Raw genomic sequence first — 20,091 nt, 5'->3', positions numbered from 1 at the left:
CATTCAGCTCCCTGCTAACACACCTGGGACAGCAGCAAATGAAAAGTAAGTGTCCGGGCCCCTGCCTCCCACGTGGGAGACCTGGATAGAGCTCCAAGCTCCTGGGTCTGCCCTGGGTGAGCATCACCCACTGTGGCCAATTGAGGTATAGATCAGTGGTTGGAATATTTCTCTCCTCTCCCCCACCTTCTCTTCTCCTCCTCCTTCTCTTTTTCCTTTATCTTTTAAGATTTACTTATTTTTATTGCAAAGTCAGATATACAGAGAGGAGGAGAGACAGAAATATCTTCCGTCTGATGATTCACTCCCCAAGTGAGCACAACAGCTGGTGCTGCACCGATCCAAAGCCAGGAGCCAGGAACTCTTCTGGGTCTTCCATGCAGGTGCAGGGTCCCAAGGCTTTGGGCCGTCCTCGACTGCTTTCCCAGGCCACAAGCAGGGAGCTGGATGGGAAGCGGGGCTGCTGGGATTAAAACCAGCGCCCATATGGGATCCTGGCACGTTCAAGGCAAGGACTTTAGCCACTAGGCCACCGCACCAGGCCCAAAAGTCTGCTATATTTGGACCACGTACTCTCAATTGTCTTGTATTATTTCCCAGTTAGGAGTCTTGACTCCAGATAGTCCCAAACATGCAAACTTGGATGACAACCAACTTCTGTCACAGCAACTTGGATGACCCAGACCATCACCTCCAGGGGCCCCTTTACCCAATGACACCCCATTTCAGCAGGAAGCAGCTAGAAAACATCTTCACCCTTGACCCCTGTAGAAGTAGGATGTGTGATTCCAAGAGAGGGGTCTGAGACCATCCAAGTCTCCTGAAATCTTGGCCACATCTTCAAGTGGGTGGCACAAGCACTGCTCACCCATTTGCTAGCTGGTTAAGACACCACCATTGACATGAAGGAAACAATATGGAAATAACAGTCTTACCCACTTTCCTGTAACCCTTGAACCTTTTTACACTAATTAACTATGTAAAGATTGCCAAAAATATAATTTAAAAAATGGAAAAAGTTACAAACAAAAAAACAGACCGCCACTGGGGAACCCTTTACAGGTAGGTTTCTGACCAATCAGGAGAGGTCAGGGAATGCTTAAAATCCGACAACCCTTCCAAAGACCCTTTTGGTCTCTCCCTCTCCCCTTTCAAGAGGCACCCTGCCTTGTAGCCCTCTCCTGAAGGTGCTTTCCCCTCTCCTCCTCTCCCCATTCACCTGGTCACTTCACAAATAAAACTCTGTCTGAAAAAACAAGAAGACTGGGCTTAGTGCTATAGTTCAATTGGTTAATCCTACACCTCCAAGTGCCAGCACCCCATATGGGTGCTGGTTTGTGTCCTGACTGTTCTACTTCCCTTCCAGCTCCCTTCTTGTGGCCTGGGAAAGCAGTGGAAGACAGCCCAAAGCCTTGGGACCCCGCACCCATGTGGGAGACCCAAAAGAAGCTCCAGGTCAGCTCAGCTCTGGCTGCCATTTGGGAAATGAACCAGCAGATGGAAGATCTTTATCTCTCCTTCTCTCTGAAAATTTGTTTTTCTGGGCCCGGTGCAGTGGCCTAGTGGCTAGGGTGCTCATCTTGCATACACCAGGATCCCATAAGGGGTGCCAGTTCGTGTCCTGGCTACTCCACTTCCCATCCAGCTCCCTACTTGTGGTCTGGGAAAGTAGTAGAGGATGATCCAAAGCCTTGGGACCCTGCACTCGCGTGGGTTACCCAGAGGAGGCTTCTTGCTCCTGGCTTCGGATTGGCTCAGCACCAAATGTTGCAGCTGCTTGGGGAGTGAAACAGCAGATGGAAGATCTTTGTCTCTACTTCCCTCTGTGAATCTGACTTTCCAATAAAAATTTTTTTAAAAAAAATTGTCTTTCCCATAAAAACAAGTATGTCTTTAAAAGAAAAAAAAGTTAAAAAGTAAATTAAACTTTGTGGGGCCCGGCACAATAGTGTAGTGGTTAAAACTTGCATGCACCAGGATCCCATGTGGGCGCCAGTTCTAATCCCGGCAGCCCCACTTCCCATCCAGCTCCCTGCTTGTGGCCTGGGAAAGCAATCGAGGATGGCCCAAAGCCTTGGAACCCTGCACCCACGTGGGAGACCCAGAAGAGGTTCCTAGCTCCTGGCTTCGGATCAGCGCAGCATCGGCCATTGCGGTCACTTGGGGAGTGAATCATCGAATGCAAGATCTTCCTGTGTCTCCTCCTCTCTGTATACCTGACTTTGTAATGAAAATAAATACATCCTTAAAAAAATTACTATGTGACTTTTCCAGGAGCATGGTTGCTCATTAACATGGGACAATTATTACACACGTTCCAGCAGCCCACCTGCGAGCCCGTAAGCAGTCTTCCCAGCCAGAACGTCGTGGTGGCCTGGAAGAAGGACCTCAGGACACAGACGTGGGAAACCCGGTGATACTAGCAGGAGACGGGAAGGTAGCCGCCTAGCCTTAGGTCAGCAAACCAGACAAGCTGTGCCGAGGAGCCCGGGGGCCATTCACACACTTAGCGCTCATCAGCAGCTGGCCAACCTGACTTGGCGCACAGGGTTGCCTGCCTCCTGGTCAGCTGACTTCCCCTGCACCAGGCCACCGTGGGGCGGAGCGGTAGGCGGCCTGCAAACCAGGGAGTCCCGCCCTCCTTTGGGCCCGAGGTCCCAATTTCCTACCCAGTTTAGTGAATCCCTGCTACAAAATGAGTCTGACCCATCAAACTCCTGAGGTAACTGCACAGGACTCCCTGCCCAAGCAATGAGCGAGGGTAACTTCTGAGCGATTTCTCTGAACCTGCACCAAAGCCACTAACAAGCCCTCCTAGCATCTGTCCTCGAGTTTGCACAGCGTTGTCACCGAGCATACTTGTCTGCTGGACGCCTGCACAGGCCTGCCCTGCACAGCCTGGAATGTAAGGTGTGAGAAGGCAGGGGCTTGCTTTGGTCATCCCCGCAACCTCATCACACCACCATGTTTGAAAAACACTGGCTCCTCGGGAAACACCTGTTCAATGAAAACACATAACTTATCTCCAACGCAGAGTTCACTGCCAGGAACCTGCCAGCACGCTCAGCTTTGAGACTCCCGGCACCGGTCAGACACTTTGAGCTCCAGGTGTATGCGAGCACGCACCATCAGGACTACCTAAACAGGGCGGCCGGCTCTTAGGAGACATACGGTAGCGCTTCCGCCCTCGCTCCCCGCACGGGCCAGGAGAGGCGGAGGGTTGTGTCATCACTCGGCGCCGGCCTGCCCCGCGACGCGCCGGCGGCTGGCGCAGCCTCTCGCTCGGCCGGCCTCCCCCTCCCTGCTTCCGCGCTCGGGTTCCGCCATGGAATCCAACAAGGATGAAGCCGAGCGCTGTATCAGCATCGCCCTCAAGGCCATCCAGAGCCAACAGCCCGACCGGGCCCTCCGCTTCCTGGAGAAGGCGCAGCGGCTGTACCCGACGCCGCGAGTTCGCGGTGCGTGACAGGGGCCGGGACCCGGAGGGGCACATTAACAACTGAAGGAGGGGGAAGACGGGAACGGACCGGCGGCAGCAGTTGGAGGAGGGGGAGGGGTGGCGAGGCGCGGCTACGCCTGCGCACTGGTGCGCGCGGGGGCTGCTGGGAGTTGTAGTCTCCCTCTCGCTCCTGCCTTGGGATGCTTGCACACCTCAGTACCGGGACGACCGGGACCTGAGCCTTCCGGGTGTTCGCAGAACCCCTCGTGGGATTTGCGACACCCGAGAATGAGATGGAGTGGCAGACTGGGGCTCCAAGAAAGTTTATCTGGAAGCAGATGCGAACTACTTTTCCCAAGGGGCTGTTCGGTGGCCCTGGGCCACCGTTGCCGGCCTGGGAAATGTTAAAAAAAAAAAAAAAAAGAGTTAAGGAAATATAAACATAAAACCCCTATGGGGGAGAGAGGTTAGAGTGAGCGACCCTCGCACGGTTTCACAGACGGGGCGTCTCTGCCCGCCGCAGCCTCTCTTCCCCCTGAGGAAGAGTTTGGGAGCTGAGGAAGGGCCTTGGGGTGCTGTGCTCAGGCGCCCACGCCCCACTCCCGGAGTCCATCGGTGGTGGGGACGGAGGGTCGTGTGGACGACACAGCATCAGGCTGCTGGTGGCACTACCCCGAAAACTCCCAAACCACGGAGGCAGCAGCGAGCTTGTCTGCCCTCATTGTCTCTTCCACCCCAGAACCCTATGCAAACAGCCAGTGAACCCCAAGTTTTCTGAGGACAAAAAAGAATACCGGGGTTTAGGGCCTGCATGGCTTGCATTGCTCTGGGGTCTGACAGGCTCTGGATCAGCCGGGATTCTGGGGTTCCACTCGGGCTCAGCGCCGGCAGGTAGCGCTGCCCTGCCCGGAGAATACAGGAGTTGGCAGGGTCGATGCTACGCGCAGGGCTCTCAAGTTTAGAGAGTTGGTGGTGGGAGTGACCCGCCTAGGGACTGGGGGGGAAGGAGGGCATTCAGCAACGGTTCAGGCTTGTTAAAGCAGGCAGGTGAAACCCAAGAGCAGCAGGCAGCCTCCGAGCCCTGCCCACCGGTTATGCAATCCAGCCGGTGTTCCAGGCCGGAGCACTCCTCCCTCCTGACTATTCAGGTTGATCTTTAGCCCACTGGCCTCCTGTTTGGAGAGAGTTTCAGTGCGTGTTCGCCAGGACTCCTGAGCTAACCTGCTGCAGGAGCTGCCTCCTGGAGCTGTGGGCCCTCCGGCTGTGGGACTCCCTGCTCCGAGGCTGCTGGAGCCCACCGGGCCGTGGGAGGGGATGCAGTGGCAGTCCCCTGGGCTGGTTCAGGGAGACCAGGGTTGTCCTTCCTGTGGCTCCAGCGGAAGAGCCACCTGCTGCATGTTTGCAGTGTTCGCACCTTTGCAAAGGGCAGCTGGGTGAACTTTGCCTTGTTTCCTGGGTTCACTGAGGTTGGTCAACCCTGAGGCAGGGAAATCTTGGCTGAAAGATCTTACGGAATTGTCTTCACTGATACTTTGGGCCTGGGCCCCCCAAAAAAGCAGATTGCGGGGCAGACGATGGGGGAAGAGACTGCAACGTTCCATGCTTGCTGCCAGCCAGTGTCGCAGGACTGATGAGATGTGAGCCCTTGCTTCGAAGAGCGTGTAGTGAAGGACTCAGAGGTATGGGTGGAGGAAATCGCAGAACCCAAGATGATAACTGGAATTGAACAAACATCCCGTCCCCAGTACCCGTGGGGCAAGTGTGAAGGACAAACACATTCCAGCAATAAATTATAAGCAATGTACTGGAAAATGCTATTACAAGGGCGTAAAAATAGCGTGCTTTCACTGCAGGGAAGGCTGTGCAGGGCACGCCGGGAGGCAGTCTCCACTGTGCTGCTGGAGTAAGGCATGACTCGGAGGCCACAGTGGTGCTGACAGGCAGATAGGACTAGAAAATAAAGTGGAGCTGGATTATGGAACTCTTTCTGTAGTTACTGAAGAAATCAGTGAAGGGTTTTTTTTTTTTTTTTTAAGATTTATTATTATTGGAAAGCCGGATATACAGAGAGGAGGAGAGACAGAGAGGAAGATCTTCCATCCGATGATTCACTCCCCAAGTGAGCTGCAATGGGCCGGTACGCGCCAATCCCAAGCCGGGAACCTGGAACCTCTTCCGGGTCTCCCACGTGGGTGCAGGGTCCCAATGCCTTGGGCCGTCCTCGACTGCTTTCCCAGGCCACAAGCAGGGAGCTGAATGGGAAGTGGAGCTGCTGGGATTAGAACCGGCGCCCATATGGGATCCCGGCGTGTTCAAGGCAAGGACTTTAGCCGCTAGGCCACGCCGCTGGGCCCCAGTGAAGGGTTTTAAAGAATTTTTATTTCTTTGAAAGGCAGAGTTACAGAGAGAGATGGGAAGCGAAAGAGTGTGCCCACTTCCAGCTACTGGTTTACTCCCCAAATGGCTGCAACATCTGGGGCTTCATCCAGGTCCCCCACACGCGCATGCAGGGACCCCAGTGCTTAGACTATCTCCCACTGCTTTCCCAGGCGCATTAGCAGGGAAGAGCTGGATCCGAAGTGGAGCAGCCAGATCTCAAAGTGGTACCCACATGGAATGCCAGCATAGCAGGTGGCGGCTTAACTTGATATACCACAACACCAGCCCCATATGGAAGGTTTTGATAGCAAGAATAAGCATGTTTTTACAAGAGAACAACAAAGAGGACTGATGGGGGGAAGAGATTCATAGAGGGAAAAATCAGTTGCCTCGAATGAGTTAGTCGTTACAAAAGCCTGAAATAAGATGATATGGATAAGGAATAGGAATGCTGAGGGATGCGACTCAGAACCTCTGTGAGTGACCAGGGCTGAAGAACGGGGGTGGGATGACATGAGGGCATTCAGGAGGAGTGGTCAGTTTGGACTCAGGCACCAGGTAGAAGTCTGATGGCATTTGGTGGAGCTCCTCAGAGCTGTACCCGGGCAGGTGTGCGCAGGCAGAGGCGGTCCCGGGAGAGGGCAGCCACCAGGTAGCCATGGAGAGGTGCGTGAAGGTAGTGTGCACCTGCCCTGGCAGGTGCTACGGAGGCTCCATGGGAAAAGGGCGAGTGAAGGAGTAAAGGGAGATGGATCGGGAGCATGTGTGGAGCACGAGGCCTTGGGGAAATAGAGGCACAGGTGGGGAGAGGGCCAGGGAGGCTCAGAGCCACTGTGGGGTCCAGGAGTCCCTCACGAAGGGAACTCCATGAAGAGACTTGGGTCTACAGTCATAGGAGGTAACCAGGGGTGCACCAGGGCTAGTGAGTGCCTTGTGGAGCAGTAGCTGGGCTGCAGGCCAGGAGGCCGCAGAGCAGGGTGACGGGCCTGGGCATTCCCCTACTGGGAGGTTCTGTCTAGCACGCAGCGGCCTGACAGTCACTAACTCTGCTGGGGCCCAGCAGCAGTGGTGCAAGGCACCAGATTTCCTGAGGGGCTGGTGGAAACATCTAGGTGTGCAGGCCTCCCTTACAGAGGGAGAGAGGGTCGGCCGGCATGGTCCCCAAGGGTCCTTGCAGTTCAGGGTCCCTTGTGTACTGCACCCTTCCATTCTCTTGATGCTACAGAGTCTCCTTCTACCTCACAGCAGCTCTGAGATGAATCCACTCCGTTGGTACAGGCGTGTGGCCGATGTGCAAAGGATGCACAAGTGCCTGCGCCCACTGGGACAGGCTCCCTGCCCTGACCTCCCCTTCTCCTGCAGGGAGAGAGCCTGAAACCCAACTGCTTGCGTAACAACAGAAGTAACAATAACCCATTCCATACAGCAGTGACTGCTAGGCATTGTGCTGAATTGTACTGTGTGCCATTCTCTTCCCAAGTGCCTGAGTGGTCGGGCCTGGGCCAGAGCCGAAGCCAGGAGCCAGGACCTCTGTCCAAGTCTCCCACGTGTGTGGTCAGGACCTAGTGAATGAGTCTGACTCACCACTGCCTCCCAGCGTCTGCGTTGCCAGGAAACTGGAATCAGAAGCTGCAGGCAGTTGTCAGACCAGGCCCTCCAAGGTGGAAACAGTTTTGCACAGAGACACGGGGTTAGGTTGTCTGGAGTGCCGCAGCTAGCAAGTGGCAGAGACGGGTGTGAAGTGGCTGGCCAGTCTTGACCTTGCGGTGTGAATTTGAAGGGGCAGCCCCTGCTGGCTCTGGCTGCAGGAACACACACATCCATCTGCCGCCTTTCCCATGCCACCTTGTCTTCTTCCATTGATTCCCTAGAAAGTGTCAGAGCGGGATCAGCAAGAGACTGTCTGTCCCTCAATCTGTGACATTTCCTAGTAGCCAGATTGTGGTGGGGGGCCTAGCACAGAGTGTCTAGGCCACAAGACTTGCCCACTTGCTGGCACCCAGAAGACTCAAATTTCCTGCTCCAGCAGGAAACTGCTGTGGCCCAGAACACATCCATTCCCCTTTGGGCTCTCTTCACACAGTGTGGCCACATTCCAGTGGCTGACTCCAGGTAACTTCCCTATAAAACATCCAGAATCTTCCCTGAGGGGTACTGTGGAGAGCTCACCATTTTCTGGCTGAGGTCTCTTATGTTTGTGGCAATCAGATGGCCACTTCTATTGCACGGAGGACATGCCAGGCTCATTCTGGACCTTCAGAGAAACTGAGATAAACGACTTCTTTTTTTAAAAAAAGGATTTATTTATTTTTATTGCCAAGTCAGATGTACAGAGAGGAGGAGAGACAGAGAGGATGGTCTGCTCACTGATTCACTCCCCAAGTGACTGCAATGGCCGGTGCTGCACTGATCCAAAGCCAGGAGCCAGGAATTTCCTCCAGGTCTCCCATTCGGGTGCCAGATCCCAAGGCTTTGGGCCATCTGCAACTGCTTTCCCAGGCCACAAACAGAGAGCTGGATGGGAAGCGGGACTGCTGGTATATGAACCACTGCCCATACAGGATCCCAGTATGTATCAGGTGAGGACTTTAGGCACTAGGCTACCATGCCGTGCTATGTTTTTTGTTTTTAAGATTTATTTGTTTTTATTGGAAAACCAGATCCACAGAGAAGGAGAGACAGAGAAAGATAATTAAAAAAAAAAAGTTTTATTGGAAAGCCAAATATGCAAAGAGGAGGAGAGAGAAGATATTCTGTCCACTCCCCAAGTGACCACAATGGCCAGAGTTGAACTGATGTAAAGCCAGGAGCTTCTTCTGGGTCTCCCACGCAGGTGCAGGGTCCCAAGGCTTTGGGCCATCCTCTTCTGCTTTCCCAGGCCACAAGCAAGGAGCTGGATGGGAAGCTGGGCTGCCGGCATTAGAACCGGCACCCATATGGGATCCCGGCGTGTTCAACGCAAGGACTTTAGCCTCTAGGCCTCCGTGCTGGGCCCAAACAACTTCTGAAACTTGTATTAGTTCACTTGAGAGAGAACCAGTTCATTGGTTTGCTCCCCAAATGCCTGCAGTGGCTAGAGCTGGGTTGAGGCCAAAACCAGGGACTTGGGAGCTCAGTCCAAGCCTCCCAGGTGAGTGGCAGGAGCCCAAGTGCTTGACCATCACCACTGCCTCCCAGGGCTGACATTAGCGGGAAGCTGGAGTCAGACCTGAGGCAGGGATGGACCCAGGCATTGCAGTGAGGGACATGGACCAGATGGCCCCGATGGCCTAGAAGTTGGGCTTGGCAGCATGGCCTAGTGGCTAAGGTCCTCGCCTTGATCCCATATGGCCGCTGGTTCTAATCCCAGCAGCTCCACTTCCTCTCTATCTCTCCTCCTCTCAGTATATCTGACTTTGTAATAAAAATAAAAGAAATCTTTAAAAGGAAAAAAAAAAGAGCCGTAGAAGTCAGTCGTCCTCTGTCCTCCCCTGCGCCAGCATGCCTTCATTTGTTGGTGTCTTCCCTTGCTAGTCCCCCAGCGTCTGACCGGTCCAGAGCCGGCTGAATGCCGAAGCTTAGCCTTCCTAAGCCTTGGACCACCCCCCACCCACCTGCCCCCCACCCCACTGGGGTTCTACCAGCTCTCCGGCCAGCCTTCCCCCATGGCCACCCACACTACCAGCCCAGGCCATAACTGCAGCTGTTTTTTTTGGTGGGGGAGAGGCGCGGGGTGGTTAAGATTTACAGACTGACTTATTTGAAAGGCAGAGTAACAGAGAATGGGGAGAGAAATAGAGATCTGTCCACTGGTTCACTCCTGTGCCAGGATGGGCCTGATACAGGCTCTGTCCAGGCCTCCCATGGAGTGACAGGCATCCAGCTAGTTGGGCAATCCCTGCATCATAAGCGCACTGGCAGGAAGCTGGATTGGAAGTGCTGAGAACCCACAGTCATTTAAAAATCCCAATTTAGGGGGCCAGCACTGGTGGGGGCTAAGGAGCTAATGGTGCTTGTTAAGCTGAGCAGTAGCAGAAACTGGGCTTGCAGTTACGGCAGAAGCACAGGCTGAACTTTTAACCCTGCAAAGCACCTGGACTCATTTTCCAGACTGAGAAGAGTTGGACTCAGTTGTATGTAATTGTTTGGCCAAAGGTCTTTGTAGGAAAGGTGTATAAGGCGAGAGGAAGAGAGCCCTCTGGGAAAGACTTCTCCGATCGCTGGTCTCCTGTCAGTGCTTCATCCCCAGCCCCTCTCTGTCCCACGTTACTGGCTCTGCTGGCTGGAGCACAGCACAGTGGCTCAACCATTGCAGCCATTTAGGGAGTGAGCTGGTGGATGGAAGATCTTTCTCTCTGTCTATCCTCTCTATAAATTTGTCCTTCACATCAAAATAAATCTTTTTTATTTAATTTAGGCAGAATTTTCATATCCTGATAGTCTTCAAAATTATAACTAGTTTTGTTCATCAGACCTACAGACTTTAACTTTAATTTCAGACTCATGTATTTTGTATTCTACTTTATTTCCTTCCATGTGCTGGCTTTGAATCCATGTAGCTACTGAACTCATTCAAATCTGCAGGTGCTTACTTGTTCTGCCTCACAAAATACTCAGTTCATTACACTATCTGCTATTATTTCCTGTTTGTATCCTTGCAGGTTTTTTTAAAGATTTATTTATTTTATTACAAAGTCAGATATACAGAGAGGAGAGACAGAGAGGAAGATCTTCTGTCCAATGATTCACTCCCCAAGTGAGCCGCAACAGCCGGTGCTGCGCCAATCTGAAGCTGGGAACCAGGAACCTCTTCCAGGTCTCCCACGCGGGTGCAGGGTTCCAAGGCTTTGGGCCGTCCTCGACTGCTTTCCCAGGCCACAAGCAGGAAGCTGTATGGGAAGTGGAGCTGCCGGGATTAGAACTGGCACCCATATGGGATCCTGGTGCATTCAAGGCGAGGACTTTAGCTGCTACACTATGGCACTGGGCCATGTTAATTTTTTTTTAAAGATTTATTTTTATTGGAAAGGCGATTACACATAGAGAAGGAGATACAGAGAGAAAGATCTCCTATTCTCTGGTTCACTCCCCAAGTGACTGTAACAGCCAAAACTGAGCTGATCTAAAGCCAGGAGCCAGGAACTTCTTCCAGGTCTCCCATACGGGTGCAGGGTCCCAAGCCATCCTCGACTGCTTTCCCAGGCACGAGCAGGGAGCTGGACGGAAAGTAGGGCCACCCTGATTAGCAGCGGTTGCCCATATGGGATTCTGGTGCATGCAAAGCGAGTACTTTAGCTGGTAGGTTTCCACACCGGGCCCTAAATTTAAAAAAAAAAAAAAAAAACAATGCAAATGGGAAGTAATAGCAGATAGTGCGATGAACTGAGTATTTTGGATATTCTGTCTGTGAGGCAGTGTGAGAGAAAAGTGTGCAGATTTGAATGAGTTCAGTAGCTACATGGATTCAAAGCCATTACACGGAAGGAAATAAAGCAAAATCAATTTGTCTGTAGGACCGATTAACAAAAACCAGTTATAATTTTGAAGACTTGCCAGAACATTAAAATTCTGCCTCATTTTATACTTTTAAACATTTATTTATATGAAAGAGTGGGAGAGACAGGGATCGCCCATTCACTAGTTCACTCCCCAAATGGCCACACAGCCAGGGTTGTGTCAGGCTGAAACTTGGTCTCCTACCTGGGTGCAGGGACCCAGGTGCTCAGACCGTCTGCCTCTGCCTTCCCACACTGCATTAACAAGAGGCTAAGTCACAGGCCGAGCATGTGGGGCTCCCTGGCGCTCCAGCTCACCAACAACACGAGCGGTGGCTTAACCGGTGCACCACAGCACTGACCCCCTGCCTAAATGTCTTCAAGAAGAGAGGAGATGAGTATACTCATAAATATACTGTCTGAAAAACGAAGCAGCGCTATAGATTTATCCATTAAATTATGTGACTTCGGTGTTCACCTAAGGAGAGCAGGCGGCTTAACCTCACCAACAGCCTCAGGCCCCCATGAGGGAGGAGCAAGGGCCTTTGCTGGGCAGGGGCGCTGGGGCCCCGGCCTCTGCCTTGCCCCACAGCCTGGCGGGAACGGACCCTCAATGGTTTCCTTGTCTTCCACAGCCCTAATAGAGTCCCTCAACCAGAAGTCACAGTCTGCCAGTGACCAGCCGCCATCCACAGACACATCCCATGCCACCCACAGGAAAGCAGGGAGCACCGAGGCCCCCTCGGCCAACGGCGAGGCCGGAGGAGGAGCAGAGGGCACCAAAGGCTACACTGCCGAACAAGTAGCAGCTGTAAAAAGGTAGCAGGGTCTGGCCAGGCCTGGGAAGATCGTGGGGTGAGGGGAGGTTGGAGGAGACTCAGTGGAACCCCTGCTTAGCTCCCACAAGGCCCCAGAATACTGGGGAGCCAGGCTGTCCCTCCTGCCCACACAACCACAGCGAAGGATGGAGATGCTTACATCACCGGCTTCCAGGCCCTATGCCTCTTGACACAGCCGTTTGTCAGAGATGGGACCTGGTCTCCTCTCCAGCTCCTTCCCCAACGAAGACCTGTTCAGACTAAAGCCTGTGTGGGGCACAGAGGCGGCAGGAAGCAGAACCACCCCTCCAAGACCGTGTGGCTCACCACCAGGCCTGAAACCACCCGGTGCACTCCCACCCCCCCTTGTTCCCAGGCCTCAGGATTCCTTCCGGGCCTTCTCACCTGCTGGCTGCCCTCTAGGACACAGCAGCCACCCATGAGCAAGTGTTACTGTGGTTGCCATAGATGTGTGAACCGGTGGAGTTATACGTGTGACCCGAGTCCAGCCCCGTCCATCAGTTGTAGGCAGTGGAAACTGACCTTAGGAGACCGGAGTCTCCTCAGAACCAACACGCCCTTTCTGTTTCCGGCCCTTCTGTTCCCCACTCAAGACTCCAGGTGCTGGGAGAGAAGATACCTGGTTAAGCTCGGACACCCCTGGCCCGGGCACTGGACGTGGAGACACTGCCAGTCTTTCTGAGTGCCCCAGTGAGGAAGCTGGCAGCAAAAGGCAGCCAGGTGGCAGCCGCCCCTGCTGAAGTGTCACCAGCAGCTGGAGTCTGCCATGGCTCTTCCAGCCCTCAAGTCGGGCAGCTGACCTAGGGACCCTGCTGCCCTGCCCTTCAGGGCCCTTGGAGGGCGCCCACTACCATGCTCTTCTCCCTGCCAGGGTCAAGCAGTGTAAAGATTACTACGAGATCCTGGGTGTGAGCAGGGGAGCCTCGGACGAGGATCTGAAGAAGGCCTACCGCAAGCTAGCCCTCAAATTCCACCCAGACAAGAACCACGCACCTGGTGCCACAGAAGCATTCAAAGGTCAGTGGGCCCCAGTGTCCTGGGGAGGGACAGAGGGGCCAACAGAGGGAGGGCAAGATGCAGTACCAGGCTGGATTCCCTGGGCTCAGGAGCTACTGCCTGGGCAGAAGATTCTGGCCACAGGCCCCAGTGGCCATGGGGGAGGAGTAACCCCTGCTGCGTCTCCTTCCCTGCACCTCCTGCAGCTGCTCCAGCGTCCTGTGGTGGACACAGGCGAACACAGGCCTCCTGGCTTGCCCTACCCACTTCCCGTTGGGCAGCAGTCTGCCGATGCTAAGGGGCAGGGAAGCCCCGGGTCAGGACCTCTGGCTCCCTGCACACCCTCAGCCTGTGGGGAGCAGGGGAGCAAGGCCGTCTCTGGCCTCAGGGTTGCTTGGTGTGGGGCTGGGGCACTACTTCTGGCCGAAATTATCAGCTGCCCTTTATTCGTTTGTATTTTCTTTGTTTTTTTTCTTCTGTCTTTCTCTTTTTCACTTTCTGTTTCTTTCTCTTCTTTCAATAAATTCCAGGGGAAATTTTCTTATAAGATTTAATTTTATTTTTATTGGAAAGGCAAAGTTACAGAGAGAAGGAGAGACAGAGATCTTCTATCCGCTGGGTCACTCCCCAAATAGCCTAAAGGCCAGAGCTGGGCCAGTCTGAAGCCAGGAGCTTCTTCCAGGTCTCCCATGTAGATTCAGGGGCCCAAGCATGTGAATCGTCCTGCACTGCTTTCCCACTGCACTGGATCAGAATGGAACAGCCAGGACACAAACCAGTGCCCGAATGGGGGGCTGGCACCACAACTGGAGGATTGACTTGCTATACCACAGCACTGGCTCCTGACGTTTTCGTAGCACAGGCTTCCTGTTGGGCCTGGGGGCTGGACTCCAGGAAGGAGGAGGTTCAGCCCAGCAATAGCAGCAATACCAGGCAAGTCGACCGGGTCCCATGAGTCACTGCTGCTTTCCTCTGCCTGGCAAGAACATTATCGGCTTGGCCCCTTGTCATACTGTGACTTCCAGATGTCTTACCTCCCTAAAGGCCTGCCCCAACCCATTGGGTGCTTCAAGAAAGAGGAATAAGGGTCAAGGGAAGGGGGCTGATGGTTTTCATGAAGTCAGAAAATTTGAAGCAGGGGCCTGCATTGTGGCCCAAGGGGTTAAGCCACCACTCGGGATGCTGGCATCCCGTATCGGAGTGTTGGTTTAAGTCCTGGCCACTGTATTTCCCATCTAGCTTCCTGCTAACAGCCTGGGATGTCTGTAAAGATGGCCCAGGTGTCTGGGCTCTGGTCACCCACGTGGCAGACCAGGATGGAATTCCAGGCTCCTGGCTTGGCCTACTCCAGACCTTACTATCGTGGTGGTCACGTGGGAAGTGAACTAGTAGATGGAAAATCAAGCTCCACTCTCTCCTTCTTTCTCTGGTATTCTTTTGGATTGGATTGGATTGGATTGGATTGGATTGGATTAGATAGATAGATAGATAGATAGATAGATAAACAGTAGATAGATAAACAGATAGATAGATAAACAGACTGACTGACCAACGGACCTTTGAGGCAAGACATTTCCAGGTTCGACTCCCGGCTCTGCCGCGGTGAGCCCGGAGGCTGCTGTGCACGCCAGGCCTCTCTGTGCCCTGGTCTGCTCATGGGTTAGGTGTGCTGGTGTCAGAGAAGGCCTTCAGTGCCAGGAGCAGAGCAGGCAGCTCGAGCCCGCCCTGCACACGTGTGTCAGCCACACTTGCCACCTGCCCTCCTAAAGCGGAGGCCGACGACAGCGCTGGCCGAGCCCAGCACTCCGCGCTGACCATCCCACCTCTTTCCCAGCCATCGGCACAGCATACGCGGTACTCAGCAACCCTGAGAAGAGGAAGCAGTACGACCAGTTTGGTGATGACAAGAGCCAGGCAGCCCGGCACGGCCACGGGCACGGGGACTTCAACCGTGGCTTCGAGGCGGACATCTCCCCTGAGGACCTCTTCAACATTTTCTTTGGCGGTGGCTTCCCTTCTAGTAAGTTCTCCACCCCCTACCAGCCGGGTCTCCCCTGGGGTGATAGGGCAGACCCGGTATCAGCCCCATCATCCCCCTTCCCTGGGTCTTGACTCATTCCCCTCCTACCCCCAGGTAACGTCCACGTGTACAGCAATGGCCGCATGCGCTACACCTACCAGCAAAGGCAGGACCGCAGGGAGAACCAGGGTGACGTGAGTGAGGAAGGTGGGAGGAGGAGGAGCCCACCCCAGGGTGTGGGTCTCAGAGGAGGGACCACTCACACAGTCCATTCTGGGCCCCCGCGGTGCTGCCATTCTGCAGAGCCACACCAGGGGGAGCCAGATGCCATGTTGCCTGCGGGAGTGAGGCTTCAGTGGCCTGTGTCAGACTAAAAGGCAGCAACTTCTCCACCTACAGACGAGACAGGCTGGGGGTGGATGGCTTTTTGTGCTGGCTGCCATTCTAAAGGCCTGCGTGACGTTTGCCAGCTACAGCTTTGAACTCCGTGAGAGAACTGTAACTCAGTGCTGACCGTGCTTCCTCTCAGCACTGTTAGGACCGTAGGCCCAGCAGGCGCCAGCTGAAGTGACAGCCTTGCAGCCAGCCGCTCAGGCCGGCAGAGGGCTCCCTCCTCTGACAGTGCTGATTTGCTCATTGTACAAATCTTCATTTTGTACTTAACCTACATAGGGATTTTAAAGCTACAAACCCTCGCACCATGAATGAATATTTTTTTTTCATTTCTAAAAATTTAGTTGGTAGATCTTGAATTAATAACAGATTATATGATGCGAAACTGGAAAAGGCAGGTATGGTGGCAGTTTCCTTCAGCCCTGCCCGCCGCTGTCTTGGAGGCAGCGTGGGTTTTGGTGTTTTCTCACAAGGAGGAGCAGATCCCTCCCGCCTTCTGTATTCAGTCCCAGCTGCTGTTTTGTTTCTGTCAGGGGAACCGGCAGGTGGAAGAGCGTCATGTGTCCCCTCACTGGGTGGCAGGAGGCGGGGGCTGGCCATGTTTGTGAACATGGCTGCTGCCCCTCACTCGCAGTTCGGGCCAGCTGACTGTCGGTTCTTCCCTCCAGGGTGGCCTCGGGGTGTTTGTCCAGCTGATGCCCATCCTCATCCTCATCCTCGTGTCGGCTCTCAGCCAGCTCATGGTCTCCAGTCCACCGTACAGCCTGAGTCCGAGACCGTGAGTACCTGCCATGGGGGCCGTCCAGGTTGGCAGGCAGGTGGAGGACTGCGGCCTCAGCGCCCCCACCAGGGGCCTGCCTGCCCAGTCTACCCAGCAGGTCCGCCATCACAGCACAGGAGGCTGCCAGAGAATCCAGGAATGGCTGGACCTGTGAGGTCCTGGCTCTCTGAGACCATGCTGTGGAAGTTACAGACCTCACCCCTTGCCTGACTCCCCCAGCTCTGCTCCCCCTCCCCCTCCACCCCAGCCCAGCCTCATTTCCCACCCCCCACAGGACCCACAAGCAGAGTGAAGGTGGCTTTCAGTCCCACACATTTTCTCATCTGTAGCTTGAGAATCAGAGGATCCACTTGCTTATGAAAATGTACTGAGTGACACAGATGCTGTGGCTAGATCCCTAATCATGTCGAGCTGCGTGTGTTGAGGGTTAAGTGACCTCCATAGCCAGCAGAGACCTGCCCCTGTGTAGTATCTGCTCTCTCTCCCCTGCTGTCTGGCTCCTGGGCCCATTTCCTGGATTCTGCAGGCATCCAGCTGCTTGAGCTGCAGGGAGTGTGTTATGCTCTTTTTCAGCCAACAGGGGGCAGAGTTGGTCCACTGGGCCCACAGCCTGTGCTCAGGCTCACAGCCCAATGTCAGGCCCTCTGCTGCTACAGGGTGTGCAGGGACTGTGCCCTGGGGGCCAGCTCCTGTCTGGGTGCTGCAGCTCCTCCTCCAGCATTTCTCCCCAAAGGCCCCAGGTCCCCAGTGTGAGACAGTTTTACAGAAGAGCCTGTCATCACCTAGGCTCATCACTTGTGTCCAAGCAACGCCTGCCTTTCCTTCAGGCCCTCATTTTGGGTGGCACACAGGGTTCTGCTTAGTGTGGGAGGGAGCCAACGACTGTCACCCATGTGGCACTACTTGCCATGGGGCCATGTCACACCTAAGTCCTACCAGGGCATGAAGTCTCAGGCCCACTGACGTCCAATGTGCTTCTGGCCAGGTCGGTGGGCCACGTGCACAAACGAGTCACAGACCACCTGGGGGTCACGTACTACGTGGCTGACAGCTTCACTGAAGAGTACACAGGTTCCAGCCTCAAGACAGTGGAACGGAATGTGGAAGACGATTATATAGCCAACCTCCGCAACAACTGCTGGAAGGAAAAGCAGCAGAGTGAGTGCACGCATGCTCACACAACTGTGTGTTGGGGGCTGGCAAGGGGTGCAACCTGAGAACGAGGCAGGGGAAAGCCCTCCTTGCCCACAGGCCCTGGCAACGCCCAAACTAGCCAACTCCCAGCCAAGAACTGGACACTGCTCGTGCATTTCCATAGGGCCAGGCCCCTGGGACCAGCAGGCACCCAGGGATCGTAACATTCAGCCTGCCGTTCTGGCTGCTGCTCCCCGATTGTGTATCCAGATCTGTGCTCAGGATTCCAGGGAGGTCTGAGCGGGCTGGCGAGTTTCCCTCCTTGACTGACTTCTTACGAGGCGGACCACCAGCTGCCCCTCCGAGCTCATCCCCAGGGAGAAAGCCCACTCCACCCACCCATGCTCCCAGACCTGTCACAGCATTCCCCCTGCTCTCCCAGCTGCCCGCAAGCCCAGGCAGACCTGCAGCCGCGGAAAGGCACAGGCTGCCCACTCACCCCTGCCCGTTGCCTTGCAGAGGAAGGTTTGCTGTACCGGGCCCACTACTTTGGCGACAGCAACATGTACCACAAGGCACAGAAGATGACCACCCCGAGCTGTAACCGGCTGTCAGAGGTGCAGGCCTCCCTGCATGGATAGTCCGGGGCCAGCCACACCAAGGTCCAAGTATGAGCCAGGGCTGCCTCTCCCTGCAACTCCTGGCAGCTTTGGCCGTGGTGCTGAGGCAGAGGAGGAGGGAGGGTGAGAGGGAGGAAGTGTGGGTGAGGGATGGTGTGGAAATCAGGGCACAGACGCCCCAGCCAACCTCCATTCTCCAGAGGCGATAGCCCTGCACCTGCTTGGAAACTGCTGTCCACTTCAGCTCTGCGGGTGCTCTCACCCCTCACCACCCTCTCCTCCCTGGCTCTGTGGCTGGTGGGCTGCCCTGAAGCCAGGCAGGGGCACACCAGGGTTTGGGCCACAGCCCTTCCCCAGGCACAGCACACCAGGGTTTGGGCCCTATCATCCCCCCTGCCCACCTGATTCCAGGAAGGGCCATGGGGGAGCAGGGAGGCTGAGAGCACCCCACCTTCTCTGCGCTTCCCAGTCAAGTAAAATGTAGCAAGATGGCCTAGGCAGCCTGGCCTGGGAGAGCAGAGACCCAGGCTCTCTGGTCACTGCCCATCCACTCAGTAGGACCCGAGGCCCCTTCTGCAGAGTGCTCCTGCACCTGGCTAGCCACAGGCATTCCATCCGGCCTGCCCAGGCCTCCTGCCTGAGCTCTGAGACTTGGCTGCAGCCATTCAGCACCGGATGCCTCCTCCACCCCAGCCGTGGGGCCTGGGCTCTGCTCCCAGAGTCTGCCAGAGAGCCAGTAGAGGGGCATGGGTAGCACCAGGAAAGGTGGCTTTCCGTGCAAGGACCCTGGCTGGTCCCTCCCTTGCCTGTATCCCTTTGGCCAAGGTCCACCTGCAGGCTGTATGCTTGGAGACTGTTTGTCAGGCCCTTTGCGGAGGGAAGAGAACAGAACCCCACATGGGCACCAGGCATACATGGATGAACTAACTGGCACCCCTCTCCTCCCCAGACTATGAAATCCCTGGAGAACTTTTGGTGACACACACTGAGCCAAGGTGACAGACTGTGTATTTAAAGAAAGGCATACAAAGCAAAACCATTAAAGTGGAATTGGAGGCCGAACGCCGCCCAGCTGCCCTCTCTCTCACCCAGTAACGCCGAAAGCTCCGAGGACAGACCGGAGCCCTGCCTGCCGTGCCCGGGGCTGCCTCCCTCCCACCGGCAGCGCTGGCAGAAGCTCTGCATGTGCACTCTCCTAGGAGACTGAAACCATAGCAACAGAAAGAGAATGTAACCCCAGCAGCGTCTGTCCAGAGGAAGGGCTGAGGGAGCACCCAGTTGCTGGGGTCACCTCCCCAGCAGCGTCTGTCCAGAGGAAGGGCTAAGGGAGCACCCAGTTGCTGGGGTCACCTCCCCAGGAAGCTGTCACCAGCCTCACGCAGGCACCTCTTGGGCCAGGCCAAGAAGGTAGAGGAGGTGGGAACAGCACTGTCCCTGAGTAACTTATAGCCGCGTGTGTATGTATATATATCTATTTATATGTAAATAGGCATATATAAAGATATATATATATATATTCTACTTTTTAACTATGCAGGGGTTTGCCTAGGTTGGTGAGCTGACTTCTTCCCTATGTTAGAAAGGGCAGCCTGTTCAGGGCAAGGCAGCCTGGTCCTCCTACAGCTAAATGTGGGCCGTGGCCGGTGACATGATGAACATCACAGGGGCTCTCCACGTCACCCCACCCCGGCCCCTTTTTGGATGGCAGTAGTAATCATGATAGTCTTAAATCTATAGGAAACGTATCACGGTCAGCAGGTGTAGGGCTAAGCTGGAGAGAGGCCAGGCTGGAGAAGGGATGGGTGCCCCTCAGGGCAGGAGCCAGGTCAGTATTGAGACAAGGGTGGGGGGAGGGCGGGGAACTAGGCAGGACCTGCTGGCGGGAGACCACCCCTTCAAGCCTCTGCCCCTGGTGGTTCCAGTGGGCTCTATGGCCTGTGCCCAGTAGCCCTCCTCTCCCCCCCGCCCTGCACATGGGGCAGGACGGCGAGCCCTTGAATGCACAGCAGCAGGTTC

General features: G+C 55.0%; 1 protein-coding gene across 3 annotated transcripts; it reads left to right on the top strand.

Moving 5' to 3' along the window:
• The first annotated feature begins 3,161 nt into the window (after positions 1-3,161).
• On the top strand, positions 3,162-19,137 carry DNAJB12 (DnaJ heat shock protein family (Hsp40) member B12). Of its 3 annotated transcripts, none has more exons than XM_004583462.4 (9): positions 3,162-3,458; positions 11,928-12,111; positions 13,003-13,148; positions 14,962-15,147; positions 15,262-15,341; positions 16,209-16,318; positions 17,307-17,479; positions 17,975-18,072; positions 19,025-19,137. In XM_004583462.4, the coding sequence occupies exons 1-9, from the start codon at positions 3,326-3,328 to the stop codon at positions 19,052-19,054; spliced, it is 1,140 nt and encodes a 379-aa protein (XP_004583519.2). In that variant the 5' UTR covers positions 3,162-3,325; the 3' UTR covers positions 19,055-19,137. The 3 variants fall into 3 exon arrangements, with proteins under 3 accessions (XP_004583519.2, XP_058527236.1, XP_004583520.2); XM_058671253.1 differs by having other exon boundaries at positions 3,232-3,458; positions 17,975-18,117; XM_004583463.4 differs by having other exon boundaries at positions 3,232-3,458; positions 17,975-18,123.
• Positions 19,138-20,091: the final 954 nt, after the last annotated feature.

Source organism: Ochotona princeps, chromosome 13, assembly GCF_030435755.1.
Source record: "Ochotona princeps isolate mOchPri1 chromosome 13, mOchPri1.hap1, whole genome shotgun sequence".
Taxonomy (NCBI): Eukaryota; Metazoa; Chordata; class Mammalia; order Lagomorpha; family Ochotonidae; genus Ochotona; species Ochotona princeps.
This window is presented reverse-complemented; position numbering and strand designations above follow the sequence as displayed.